General features: G+C 44.3%; 1 protein-coding gene across 1 annotated transcript in view; it reads left to right on the top strand.

The window, feature by feature from the left end:
• TMOD1 (tropomodulin 1) overlaps nucleotides 1-14,746 on the top strand; it is an 86,803-nt gene that overhangs the window by 65,955 nt on the left and 6,102 nt on the right. Inside the window, exon 9 of the mRNA XM_008585283.1 lies at nucleotides 11,130-11,274. Within this exon, the coding sequence (XP_008583505.1) occupies nucleotides 11,130-11,274 (145 nt within the window). The remainder of the gene's footprint in view (nucleotides 1-11,129; nucleotides 11,275-14,746) is intronic.

Raw genomic sequence — 14,746 nt, 5'->3', positions numbered from 1 at the left:
TTTCTCAACTCCAAGCAATGTTCTGCTGCCTCCTGGAGTTGCCTTGAGACTGCAGTGAGGGGGGGCATGGAGCTGAAGGACAGAGATAATGTCTAGCCCAGCCCTCCTTTTCCAGGTGGGAAACTGAGGATCAGAGAAGGGGTGGGACTTGCCCAAGGTCATGGGTCAGGTTAGTGGCACAGCTAGGTTGGATCTGAGGTGTCCCAGCTGCATTTATGGATGGACAGGAAAGACCCTGTTAGCCTCCAGGGAGCACACACTGCAGACTGGGTGCCTGGGGGCCCCAACCCACTCCAAGCAGGCCGCATTCAAACTGTGATTCTCTGCCTCTCCTGACTCACCCTCCTAACTCCGAACAGAGGTGCCCTCCAGCAGACACTTTCTTAGGACCCTTGGGGCACAGAGAGTCCCTGCCCCTCAAAATGGACAAGGCCTGAAAACATGACACTCTATCAAATGAGGATATGTGCAATGTCTGGGGGACATTGGCTAGATTTCTCACTTTTCATTCCAATATTTCACAGTGAGGATTTGCTTGACATTTCGAAGAGAAGCTAAAGGAAGTGGCTTTGTGTTTTCTTGTTTTTCCAGATCAGATGATTTTTGTCTGGCTTTTTTCACTCAACACTTTGTCTGTGAGTGTATCAGTTGTCTATAGCTGTGTAACAAATTAGCCCAAAATTTAGTGCCTTAGCCTCAGAGTCCCAGCTTAAAATGACAATAAACATGTATGAGGTTGGTACTTCAACAAGTTCATGAAAAAATAAAATTAAAAGATAATACAAATCTTTCCATAAACTTTTTGAAGTGCCCTCGTATTAGCTCACAGTTTCTGAGGGTCAGGAATCCAGGAGCAGCTTGGCCAGCTAATTTTCCCCAGAGCGAGTGATCCAAGGCGGAGTGATCTGACTGCTTCAAAGGAGGCTCCCTCATGTGGCACTGGCAGGGCCGCAGCTCACTGCCATGTCCACCTCTCCTTAGGGCCGTTTGAATCCTTGTGGCAGCTCGCTTCTCCTAGCACGAGTGATCCAAGGCAGAGCACGAGGAAAGCCTCAATGCCTTTTATGACCCAGCCTTGGAAGTTGCACAAAGTCACTTCTGCACAACCCACACTTAAAGGGAGGAGTAACAAAGAATGTGCAGACATATTTTAAAATCACCGTAGTAAAAATCATCTATATTATTTTGTGTCACAACAGTTTGGCCAGAAAGACCTTTCTAACCAGCAGAGCTACCCAAGAATAGAGCAGGTGCCTTAAAGGGTACTGAACTCCCATCCCCAGGGGTGTATAAACAGAGCAGGACAACTTGGCAGCTATGAGACAGGGAATTTTAATACCTGCTAGGGTTTGGACTCGATTTAGACAAGATAATTCCCACGGCTCCTTTTGGTTGTATTTTCAAGTATTCCTACTTATCTGTATCAACTGGATCATGGGGAAACAGCTGGAATTGGCCCCATCAAATGTACAAAGTGAGCTTCTTGATGTCCATGGTTCATCTGGCCTGAGTGGGTCTCAGAGCCACTGGCCCCAGGTCACAGCTCATAACACCTAAGGTGTTGGCTGGTTGTTTTGTTAAACAGCAAATCTGATCATTTTCTCGTGAGATTAATAATACCCAGTTGTGGTAAAGGTGTAAGAACACAAAAACTGTCACACAGTGCCCAAGGGCACACCACCTCTTGTATCCTCTTGGCAAGGCAGTCACAATTTTATTCCAAATGTCTATCTTTCAACCTAGCAATTCCATGTCTCCATAGCCAGCCTAGAGAATACACCCTCCCTCCCCTGCGAAGTCCACGGCTGCGTTGTTCATAACAGGGAAACGTGGGAGCAACCTAAATATCCACCCACACCAGGGCATTCCATAAAGCAGATAAAAGGAATGAGGTCATTCTCTATGTATGGATTTAGAGAGATCTCCACAAAATATTAAATGAAAAAGGCAAGTTGCAGAACAATAAGTATAGTATGAATCCATTTAAAGAAAAAAAAGTGCCCCCAAAAGAAACGAAACATATCTGTTGTATATTTCAAGCATGGTGGTTACTTCTATTTTCCATAGAAGTGGGATTGGGAATAAATGGTGTGAGGAGAGACTTTTTCATTTTACTCAGTCTGCTTTAGCATCATTTTAGTTTTTAACAAGGAGATTATATTTATTTGGAAGTGATTTATTTAATTCTCAAGCAAGTCCAAGGGAGCAAGAGGTCATCCCCGACCACCCTTTCTGTGGCTCTGATGCCCAGAGACCACTATTGCCCTTCCTGGAATGACTAACTCTTGCTGGCTCCCCAGGGGGCTTCTTACTGTCAAGGTCGCCCTCCTGATTTTTTTTTTATGCCATCCAGGCAAGCCATTCATAGACTCACAGAACAAGGGCCCCAGAGGCCTTGAAGGTCATGGAGCCTAAGCCTTCCCTGTTTATGACAACATCTAAGGAGACCTTTAAAAGAGAGGGTCTGCCCTCTGTTTACACACCTGCAGGAACAGCCAGTTCCTTGGTGTGCAGACACTTCTAATGGTTAGATCGCACTCCTGCGTGCCGATCCAGACTCCATCTGCCTGTAGCTCCTCCTTCTGCCTTCTGAGCTTTCTCAGAAGCACCCGAGGGAGGTGGGAACCAGCATGGACTCTGGAGAAAACTGCCTGTGTTCACATCTTGGTTCTGTACCTCTGTGCTACATTTTTCTTGCTTGTGAAATGAAAATTGTCAGAGCACATATTGCATAGATTGATAGAGAGGAGAAAATGAGTTCTCTTTTGTAAAATGCTTATGACATTGCTTGGCACACAGCAATCAACGAAATAAGGTATTTGGAAAATAAGTAAGAGACCCGAGTTTTAGTCTGGACTCCCGGCCATTGCCTCTTCTCTCCTCTGTGAAATGAATGAGTCCTTTTAGTCTCAGAGTCCCTGGAGTCTGAGAAGGAAGCAAGAAAAAAGCTTCTGTGAAGTCCTGAGGTTTATTTTAAGATGTATGCACATTTTCTGTTTTACTCATCAATGTAAAAATAATGGCTTTGATTCAAGATGAAGATTAGCCATGATTATCTAATTGAATCCTGTACCTTCTCTCACACACCCAGACATGTCTGCATGTAGCTCAGGGATATTGGACACTAATTTGAAAATCTGGGACCTAGAGGATTCTCTGCAATTCTTCCAGCCCCAGGTCAAGGTTAAACCTAGGATCTGTCGTTAATAAGCTAAGGGAACATGGTCCAGCTTCCATTTATACATGGTCTGTTTACCCATCTCATTTCTAAGATGCTTGCCCTGCTCACCTCCCAGGGATGCAGGCAGGTGAATGGGGCAATTCGTGTCCAGGGGCTTTGTACTCTACACCAAGCTGCATGAAGTATCAGCTTCTCAGAGGCAGCCCTTGAAGTCCCTGGTAGCCCCTTCACTCAGGGGAGACCAGTGTGATTAGTCCATCCTGAGTTCTAGCAGAGCTTTCCCAGCAAGTGACCTCCAGGACAGGACAGGCTTCCTGCTAAATGGGGTGGGGATGGAGGGAGCTGCCATTTCCTCCTTGGGACCTCAGATGGTTGCTGTACCATCTTCCAGGCCAAGCCGGCCAGAGCCCAGGGCCATGCCGAGTCCTCCAAGGACAGGCCTGAGCTCTTCCCTGCATTCTCAGGAGCCTTGCCAGATGGGCTGGTGGAATTTCACCAGTGTCTCTCTGCCTGCTGTGTTCAGCTTTCCAAGCCCACTCTGACCCCAGATGAGCTCTGGTGAACTCAGAATACCTGGTAGGAGCTCTCAATCAAGGATCTCAAGTGCAGGCCACATGTGTCCATCTGGATCCTGAGCTGATGTGTCCTCTAACCCTCCATATTGCTGTGTAACAAGTGTGTTTCTCTTTCCTCCATTCAATTCAGTTCCACAAAAACCTTGACGAGGAGACATTGAGTACTCTGTGCTCTCCAGGACCTCAGTCTAGAGCAGCACTGTCCAACAGAACTTTCTGCGGTGATGAAAATGTTCTATATCTGCGCAGACCAATAGGGTGGCCATTAGCCAGTGGCTACTGAGCTCTTCAAATGTGGCTCATGCAACTGAGGAATTGAATTTTAAATTTTCTTTCATTTCAATTATTTAGATTTAAAGAGCCACATGTGTCTAGCAGCTACTGTACTGGACAACCAGGTCTAGTTGGAGAGACAGATATGGAGACGAGTGACCCAAATAAGGCAGAGGGACTGTGCTGGGTGTAGAGAGGGACATCCAAGGTGTCACTTGAGTGTGGAGTGGGGAGAGATCATTTTCTGGGGTCAAAGCCTCACGGGGAAGGGGAGTTTGCAATGGGTATTAAAGCACTAAGGATATAATAAACAGGTATGAATGAATACAGACAGCTAAGTTCATTCCACGTGCAGGCAGGAGAGCACTTGAGCTTTTCGGAGTAGACCTCTGACTGCACCGAGTACCATGTGCCAGACCACCAGAGGTTAACAGGCTGAGTAAGGAATAAGAGAGAAAAGGAAAGCAAGGACTAAACTGCAGTGCCCTGAGTGTCAGGCTGAGGAGAGGGGACTTTATCCTGCTGGGTTATTGAGGGAATGAACTGAGGTCATGCAAGTTGGACAAGAGGCTGGACCTGGAACATAGCGAGCTCTCAGTAAATAGCAGCAGTTGTTGGCAGTGGGGAGCCACTGGAGGTGGTTTTATGTTTCTATTTGCTTTCTGTGTCTACCTTTTTTTAATGAAACGTTTTTATTTTGAGATCACTGTAGATTAGTATGCAGTTGCAAGAAATAGTACAGAGATCCCTTGAACTCTTTACCCAATTTCTCTCAATGGGAACTGTAGTTTTGTATCACAACCAGAATAGTAGCATTGATAGAGTCGAGGTACAGAACATTTCCATCACTTCCAGGATCCCTCATGTTGCCCTATTATAGCCAAACTTACTGTCTCCTTCTCCCACCTCCTTAGCCCCAAGCAATCACTAAATTGTTTTCCATTTTAATATTTCTGTTCTTTCAAGAATGTTATATAAATGAAACCATATACTATGTAGCCATTTTGGATTGGGTTTTCTTCCCACTCTGGCATAATTCTCTGGAGACTCATCCACATCATTGCATGCATTGATAGCTCCTTCTTTTTAACTGAGTAGTATTCCATGTGTGGACGTACAATAGTTAGTTTGACCACTCACCTGTTGAAAAGCATCTGGGCTCTTATTTTGTAATTTCTATTCACGTACAGGTTTCATGTAAACAGATGTTTCTATTTCTCTGAGATAAATTGCTGTGTCATATGGTAGTTGCATGTTTAGTTTTTTAAGAACCTGCCCGACTGTTGTCTGCAGTGACTGTGCCGTTTCCCACACCCACCAGCGACACGAGTGAACCACCTTCTCCGCATCCTTGCCAACATTTCAGTTGTCACTATTTTTTATTTTAGTGATTCTGATGGGTATGTAGTGATATCTCATTGTGATTTTAGTTTGCATTTCTGTAATAGTTAATGAAGTTGAATATCTCCTCATGAGATTATTTGCCATACGTACATCCTTTTCCTTGAAGTGTCTCTTTGTATCTTTTCTAATGGGATTGGTGGTGGTGGTTGTTGATACTGCTCAGTTTTTTAAATTGATGTATAGTTCATTTGGGACACAATTCATCCTTTTAAAGAATACAATGCAGTGGGTTTTAGTGCATTCACAAAGTTGTGTAACCATCACCATTACCTAATCCCAGAACGTTTTCATTGATCACAAAAGAAGCTCTGTACACATAAGCTGTCATTCCCCATTTTCTCTTCCCCAGCCCCTGGCAAACACTAACCTCCTTTCTATCTCTATAGATTTGCCTGTTCTGGGTATTTCATATAAATGGAATCATACAATAAGTGGCCTTTGTGTCTGGCTTCTTTTATTTAGCTTAATGTTTTCTTTTTTATTTTATTTTGTTTATTATACACACATGTGGGATACAACAGTGATTTTTCAATAATTGTGTACAATGTGTGGAGGTTAGATCAGTATAGTTAGCTTATCCATCATTACAGGATGCAATCATTCTTTGTGTCCATTGACCAATTCCTTATTAGCCCCCTTCTCTCCCCACTTCCCCTCCCCTTTTCCACCTCTAGTTTTCTAAAAGTTCAATGTATTACTGTGATTGTTGTTTCTTTCTTTCTTTCTCTCTTTATCGGTCATTTGTTATGGATTCAGTTCCCAGTTATGAGTGAGAACATGCGGTATTTCTCTTTCTGTACCTGGGTTGTTTCACTTAGAATAATTTTCTCCAGGTTCATCCATGTTAGCATAATGTTTGCAAGGTTCATCCATGTAGCAGCAGATACCAGTACTGTGTTCCTTTTTATGGTGAATAATACTACACGTTTTGTATGGATCTACCACATTTTGTTTATCCATTCTTCGGTTGATGGACATTTGGGTGGTTTGCACTTTTGGCTGTCACGAATAATGCTGTTATGAGCATTCACGTGCAAGTTTTTGTGTGGACATACGTTTTCATTTCTTTTCCAGTTGCTGGGTCATTTAGTAACTCTATGTTTACCTTTTTGAGGAACTGCAAACTTTTTCCAAAGCAGCTGCACCATTTTATATTCCCATCAGCGAAGTATGAGGGTTCCACTTTCTCCACATTTTTGCTAACATTTGTTATTGTCTATCTTTTTGATTATAGCCATTGTGTGTGAAGTGGAATCTCATGGTTTTGATTTGCATTTTCTGAATTATGAATAATGAGCATCTCTTCATATACTCATTAGCAATTAGTATATCTTCTTTACAGAAATGTCTGTTCAAATCCTTTGCCCATTTTTAATTAAGTTATTTGTGTTTTTACTGTTGAGTTCTAATAGTTCTTTATATATTCTGGATACTAATCTTTATTAGATATATAACTTAAAAGTTTTTCCCCATTCGCTCTGTTGTCTTTTGACTTTCTTGATACTGTCCTTTGAAGCACAAATGTTTTAAATTTTGACGAAGTTCAATTTATCTACTTTTTCTTTTGTTGTTTGTGCTTTAGGTGTCACATCTAAAAACCATTCTCAAGGTCATGAAAAAAAATTTTTTTAAAAATTTTTGTTAAATCAAAATTGATTATATATATTTTGGGGGTTCACCATTGACATATTTTGATCAAATTAATATCACTAGCATATATATATTGTTACGAATCATACTTATTCTTTATTCCCCTTGTCCAATCTCACCCCCTCCCGCTGTTCCTCCCCCCTCTCCCTTCTAATTACCCTAGATTTCTTTTCTCCTTCTGAAAGAATAATGGTTACTCTGTTTCTTTGTTGCCTAGATGATCTGTCCAATGCTAAGAGGTGTGATCAGGTCCCCCAATATTACTGTAGAGCAGATGCTTCTTCTGTCACTCTGGAATAGTCTTTGTGGAGAGAGACATCCTCTTCTTTATCTCTGCTGGTGACTCTCCTTGTGTCAATGTACTCCAGTGGCTGGCAGACTATCTGCGTGGTGGTTGTGGTGTCCAGCTGCTTTCGGGGCAGCTGTGGTTATTGTGGTGGCTGTGGTGGGCCACCCACATGGAGGTGATGTTTCGGCATGCTCCTTGGTGCAGGCAGTGTGCCTGGTTGTGGGAGGGAAGTCCAGTCCCCTTCTCCATGCCTCAGGTCATCAGGCAGGCCCCGAGGCACTGGCATGGTATGCCTGGTTGTGTGAGGGGGATCTGGTCCCTTTCTCCATGCCTCAGGTTCCCGGTCGGGCCCCAAGGTGCTGGTGTGGTGTGCCTGGCTGTGGGAGGGGCTCCAGTCCCCTTCTCCATGCCTCGGGTCACCAGGCAGGCCCTGAGGTGCTGGCATGGTGTGCCAGGTTGTGGGTGGGGGGTCTGGTCCCCAGATCCATGTCTTGGGTCCCCAAGTGGCCCCCAAGGTGCTGGTGGTGTGCCCAGTTGTGGGAGGGGGTTCCAGTTCCTAGCTCCATGCCTTGGGTCCCTGGGGCGGTCCTGAAGCACTAGAGTGGTATGCCTGGTTGTGGGAGGGGTTTCAGTCCCCTTCTCCATGCCTTGGGTCCCTGGGTGGGCCCTGTGGTGCTGGCACAGCGTGCCAGGTTGTGGGAGGTGGGTCCAGTACCTGGCTCCATGCCTCATGTCCCACCTCAAGGATGGACTTGAGGTGCTGGTGGTGTCTCTGAGCTGAAACTAATTTTTTTGTCCTTTGCTTTCTTCTAAAGTGGGGGAACTTCCTGTTGGGACCAGTACTTGAGCTGTGTGGTTTAGCTAAATTGCTGCTTTGCTGCTGCTTCCCTAGAGAATGCTTTTTGTGCAGCACAGGTTATAATGGTTGACTTTATTTGTACTTCCGGCTCTCCAGAGACTTGGCGCACTTGGGTTGTGTAGCAACTCTGATCTGGGCCTGAGTCTTTTCATCATGCAATTCTATATTCCTGACCAGTCTCCTCTGAGTGGTCCTATGCTTATTGGGAGGCAGATCAGCTGTCCTTGCTGTGTCCTAATGTTTCCCTGGTGGGACTGTCCCACTGCCTGTGCTGCAAACACTTCCCATGGGATGGGCCGTACACCAGTCCCTTACGATGACTCACCAGCCTCTGAGTGGCTCCATTTATTCAGTTGTGGTGGCTCTTTGCTCCTATATGGGTCCATGGGAACCCTATTAGTGGTCTTGCTGGCCTGGAGGCCACCAAGGCCCTGTTCTCCCCTGCCACCTCCAAGCAACTCCATCCGAAGAGCACAGCTGCAGCTGTTGCTGGCTCCTGCTTTGTGTGCTCAGCAGTTCCAGACTTAAAGCAGCTGTGGCACAGAATGGTCAGAGCAGTTTTTTCTTTCTCTCATCGTGGCTTCTCCCACCTTCATGAACTCCATAGATCTCTCCTCCTCTTCCCCTGAGCTCTAGCAGCCCCAGCTTGGCTGTTGTTGCTTTTCTATGTAGTTGTAAATTGGTTGATTTCTGGGAGAGAGTGACACTAGGGACCATCTATTCTGCCATCTTGACCAGAAGCTCCAAGGTCATGAAAATTTTGAAGAATTTATTATTCTAAGAATATTATAGTTTTAGCTCTTATATGTAGATCTTTGTTCCATTTTCAGTTAATTTTTATGTATGGTGTGAGGTAAGGGTCTAAACTCATTCTTTTACATGAGGATATCCAGCTGTCTCAGCACCATTTCTTGAAAAGATCATTCTTTCCCCCGTTGAATTGCCTTGGTGCCCTGTTTGAAAAGAAGTTGTTCATAGATGTGGGTTTATGTCTGGACTCTCAATTCTATTCCATTTATCTATATGTCTACCTTATGACAGTACCACAAAGTCTTAATTACCTTAGCTTTGTAATAATTTTGAAATCAGGAAACATGAGTCCTTCGACTTCATTCTTTTTCAAGATTGGTTTGGGTATTCTGTGTCTCTTGCATTTTTATGTGAACTTTAAGATCAGCTTGTCCATTTCTGCAAAAAAAAAAAAAAAGGCAGCTGGAATTATGATAAGGATTGCATTGACTCTATAATAAATTTGGTAGTATTGCCACATTAACAGTAAGTTTTCTGGTCATAAATATGGGATCTTTTTACAATTATTTAGGTCTTCTTTAATGTCTTTCAATGCCATTTTGTAGTTTTCAGTGTACAAGTCTTTACTTCTTTTGTTAAATTTATTCCTAAGTATTGTATTATTTTTGACATTATCATAAATGGAATTATTCTCTTAACTTCATTTTCAGATTGCTCATTGCTAGTGTATAGAAATACAACTTAATTTTTTATATTTATCTTATATCCTGTACTCTTGCTGAACTCATTGGTTAACACTAATTATGTGTCTCTGTGTGTGTGCATATTCCTTAGGATTTTCTAGATACAACACCATGTCATGTGCAAATAGAGTTAGTTTTACTTCCTCCTTTCCAGTCTGGATGCCTTTTTTTTCTCTTTTTCTTGCTTAATTGCCCTGGCTAGGACCTCCAGTACAATGCTGGTGAAAGCAAACATGTCTGTGTTGTTCCTAATCTTAGGGGTAAAGCTTTTAGTCTGTAACCACTAAATATGGTGTTATCTTTCTTTCTATGTCCTTTAAAACCTGTTTAAGATTACATTTATTTTTTATTATTTAATTATACATGGTAACAGAAAATTCAAACAATACAATAAGCTATGCAGAAGAAAACAAATACTCCCCCAAATTCCACCAACATCAATATATTTCAAAGCCTTTTCTATGCATTATGTATGTGGAAAATATAGAGAACTTTCCATAAAAATGACCTGTTTTGTGACCAGGGTTATTTTCCCCATACCATATTGTTTTGGGGCCATCTTCCCATGCCTGCAACCAAAGATTTACACCATCATTTTACAGCTACCCACATTCTGTATCGTACGGTTGGACTATAATTGATTTATAATTGATGAATGTTTGTTTCCCTTTTTCTCCCTATTTTATAAACAAGACTGTGATGAACATTCTCATCATATCCTTCCCAACGCTGTGTATTGTCAGATCTTTCTTTTTTTTGGTTTGTTTCATTGTTTTTTCTTTTAATCTTTGTCAGATGATCACTAGAGATTTTGGGACAGGAACCTAACACAATCAGAATGGGGCTTTTGAAAGCTAACTCTGGCATTTCCAACTTACTCTGTACCTTGGGAAAAGCCTGTTTCTTTTCTGGGCCTCAATTTCTTCATTTGTAAATTGAAAAGGTTATCCTAAATTACTGGTTATCAAACTTGGCTGCATGTTGGAGTCACCTGGGGAGTTTTAAAAAACACAGCCACCAGAGTCCCACCCCTAGAGATTTTGATTTAATTAGTGTAGGATACAGCCCAGGCAACAAGATTGTACAGATCTCCTTGGGACTAGAAGATTTGAAGGTCCTCCCTGCTCAGATATTCTTCTGTAGTGGAGCTCTCACTTGGACACCTGCTTAGAGGGAGGCTGTTGTGGAGCAGTGGAAAGATCTGTTCTTGGCGGCCAGGGGACCCGGTTTGAATCCTAGCTTATTTCGCTCCTATCTGACCCTTTGTCTTCTCTAAACTTCCATTTCCCTACTCTTGGAGAGGGACTAAAATCCTCACCCACCACCCAGTTTTCTGCATGTAGAGGTGGTTTAGGTATTGCACACATGGAACGAGTGGTGATTATTGTTCTTTTTTTGATCAAAGAGCCAGCCCCTGGGCAACAAAGTGGAAATGGAGATCGTGAACATGTTGGAAAAAAACACAACACTTCTCAAATTCGGCTACCACTTTACCCAGCAGGGGCCTCGGCTTCGGGCATCCAATGCAATGATGAACAACAACGACCTTGGTGAGTGGAAATATACCTCCTGCCCTGCCACCTGCCCATCGTCCCCTCCACCTGTGCTGGGTGTGGCGGGGAAAATTCCACTGACGCTGTCTCCAAGGGTCTTCTTCTTAAGCCTAACTCCTGAGTTTCACGTTGATCGTGTCTTCCTTGTTTTCTGTGTCTGTGCCTGGTCCCCATCCCTAGACTGAGTGCCTGGTCCCCATCCCTAGACTGAGAGCTCCCTGACTTCAGGAGCTGAGGCTGAGCCCCCTCCTCCCCGCAGCACAGCTCAGCACAGGCTGGGCCCAGAGCCCGTATCAGTGTGTTAGCAGAAGGAAGTAAACTTTGGGAGGGCCCAAGGCTCACCACGAGTCTTTTCCTCTTCTGAAGACCCTTCTCTGAACTCCAGACCATACAGTATGGCTTTACCCCCAATTCCAAAGCTATCAACCAACGCTAATACCAAAACCCCAAGCCAAAGAGACTTCACATTGATTTTAAGGAAAGAGTTGACAATGTCAACTTCCTAGTAAAGTAAATGCAGGTTATGTTAATTTAATCTCAGTTAAAGTCATAGTTGGATTTTTTTCTAAAAAGAAAAAGAAAATGTCACGGTCTTTCTTGATGATGAGTCAATAAAATGAAAAGTTGGATCAGTCGTTAACTTACTACTAGATGCCAATTGTTCACAGCTCTGTGTAGTTAGTTATTTTGTGTATTCCTGCTGGCTGCTAGAAAGAACTCGATGTGTACAATAAAGGGAGTATGACTGACGAGGCTACAGGAAAACAGGAGGGGGAAAGAACAGACCCAGCAGCAGGTCTGTATTGTTAACATGATTGATCAGTAGATTTAGCTCTGAGTTTCCTAGAACCAAGGCAGGAAGAAAACAAACCAAAGTACATTACGTTACAGAAGAGAAGGGAGTATGACGAGTTTGGTTTTTTATTTTTAAAAGCATCTTTCTGGGATTAAATTATGAAGTAAATATATGTGTGAAGGACATTGTCTTTGGTGAATTTTTCATCAAATCAAACCTGCTCTACATATGGCTCTTTCTGGTTTCCAGCCCTCAGTAAAACGCAAAGAGCCTAATACTAAAGCACGATCCAATGTTCAGGTACGTCGCTTCCTGGTGACTCATCTGAGGCGATGTTAGCACAGGAGTGGGGATGACTGCGTAGGTGTGTACGCAGCAGGCAGGTCTCACAGACACACGTGCATAGGTAGCCACAGAGCTACGCACGCTCACGCTCCACGCATGCCTTAGATGGAGTTACTCAATTCCATGAGCACTTATTAAAGTCTTATAAGGCACTGGGTATTGAAGATATAGGTTCCTGCTGTTAAGGATATCATAGCCCAGGGGCTAGTCCTACAGATGCCACTTTTCTAGAGCCTCAGGTCTAGAAAATCCCATTTAAAAAATGTGCCTGGCATCTTGGTTTATTAGAAGTATCTTTACTTGAAATAAAATAAGAACAAACACAAATAACTAAATCACAGTTGTTGTATCACAGAGGTGACATGGCTAAACTGAATTATTGAAGAAGGCGGCAGTGGAACTCAGCTGGCCTAGCTGTGATCTGGCTGCAGAGCCAGCACTTAAAAGCCTTGATTGTTATCCTGATGTGCACTAATCTCACACTTTTTTCTACCAGTTTAGATTAAGCTTCTTATGTGTCCCTCAGTACCTATTAATGGACTAACCAAGCTTTTTTGTTTCAATATCATGATGGTCTGGAGGTCTTTTTTCTGGGGGTAGTCCCAGACAGCCAGAGGTCAGCAGTGCTTCAGAGGGGGCCAGCAGAATCTAGCAGGTAGACAAAAAGGCCTTTGAGAACTCTCCCAGTCCTGAGAGTCTGAGATTCCAAACTTCAGGCCCGACTCCCATCACCAAGGACTTTCAGAGGCCATGGTAGGAATCTAGAATGCTAGAGCTGAAAGGGACTTGTAGCTCAGCCCTCCAATTCCCTTATAGAGAAACAGAAGCCTGGGGTGGGGATAGGGGTGGAGGTCTAAGCAGTGGCTCAGTCAGGTCACACTGGTGGTTAGTTACTGTAAGCATTTTCTGAGTGACTTTTGTGTGCCCAGGGGTAGCAGAAAGGGTAGTTCTCTGACTCAAGAAGCTTCACAAACTTTTAGGGGAAAAAAGACTCTAAGACATGCCTAAAAATTCTAGAATGCCTACAAACTCTATCCAGACAAAGTAAGGAAATGATTTATGAGGACAGAATCCAGTTAAGCAAAGTGTCCTGGCTGGGGGTGGGGCATTAGCCAGCCTTGAAAGGAAGAGAGAGGTTGATGGGGGAGGTCAGGAGGCATTCCTGCAGGGCTTCTAGGAAGTACTAGGAAAGAGGACTAGGGGTGCAAAAAGCAAGGTGGTGGGACCCAGGATACAGGATAGGAGAGGCAGAAAGACCTAAAAGGATTGGAGGAACTGTTGTAGGGGGTTAGACCTAGAAGGAAAGATAGGAAGGGAAGGGCATTCCAGGCAGAGGGGACACATGAGCAAAGGCAGACGGTTGGCAGTGTATGGGGTGTTCACAAAGAATAGGGCTGGGGAGGTGCTGGGAGGATTGATGGGGCCAAGGCCTTTAGTGCCAAGCTCAGGAATTTAGCAATGGGAGCAGGCGGGAAGTGGGAACCATGGCAGTTTCCTGGTCAGGGATGCCAGGTGATAAAAATGGGCCTCTGAGTTAGTTCAGGGAACTGTGAGCAGCTGCTTCCTTGGGGTTTCCCACAGGGGGAATTAAAGCAGAACCATCTCAGTGACTGCAGGCAATGTTCAGAGTGCTAGTTGGTGATGTAGGATTTCTAGCTTTAAAATCAAATGTGTGCCCATCTGCTAATTTTCATAAGAGAAACCCTTCTGATTCTGCTGGTACATCAGCTTCCTCCTGCAAGAGAGAAACCCTGACTTTCTTTCCAACACGATATTTCATTCTGCTCTCAATGCTGCAATGAAGCAGACAGGCTTCCATGTTTTCCAGCTATATGTTTCTATGATAAGAGCCTCCTGCCGGCCTCCCCCAGCACTGTGGTGGTTAGCAGTAGCTGTGCTGCTGCAGCCCCGGGAGCAGAAGGGAGCAGGCCTCTCAGGTTTCCTTCTCACTCCAATCTGCCTCCGTGCTGGCTCTTGGCCCATGGCCCATGGCCGGGGCCTCTGTGGTGCTAGGACCTTGCCTGCCTGCGAGGCAGGCGGGCTCCTTCTTGGTGGACATTCCATTCCCAAGGCCACCGGCTCAGCCAGTGCCTCTACAGACAGGTGGCCTTCCTGTGACCCAGTCTGCCTGGTGCATCTTTGGTTCTTCCTACCGTGCCCTGAGTTCTTAATGCAGTCATGTGTGTGAGTGCAGGGCGCCAGGGTGCGTGGGCTTCAGGGAAGAGCTGAGCTGCCAGTCCCATCTCCCCATCTCCATTTTCCCACAGCAACACCTCGGATGACTCCTGTCTCCTCACTATTTATAGCTAAGAGCCAGGCTAAGTGTAG

Source organism: Galeopterus variegatus, unplaced genomic scaffold, assembly GCF_000696425.1.
Source record: "Galeopterus variegatus unplaced genomic scaffold, G_variegatus-3.0.2 Scaffold3510, whole genome shotgun sequence".
NCBI classification, from domain to species: domain Eukaryota; kingdom Metazoa; phylum Chordata; class Mammalia; order Dermoptera; family Cynocephalidae; genus Galeopterus; species Galeopterus variegatus.
This window is presented reverse-complemented; position numbering and strand designations above follow the sequence as displayed.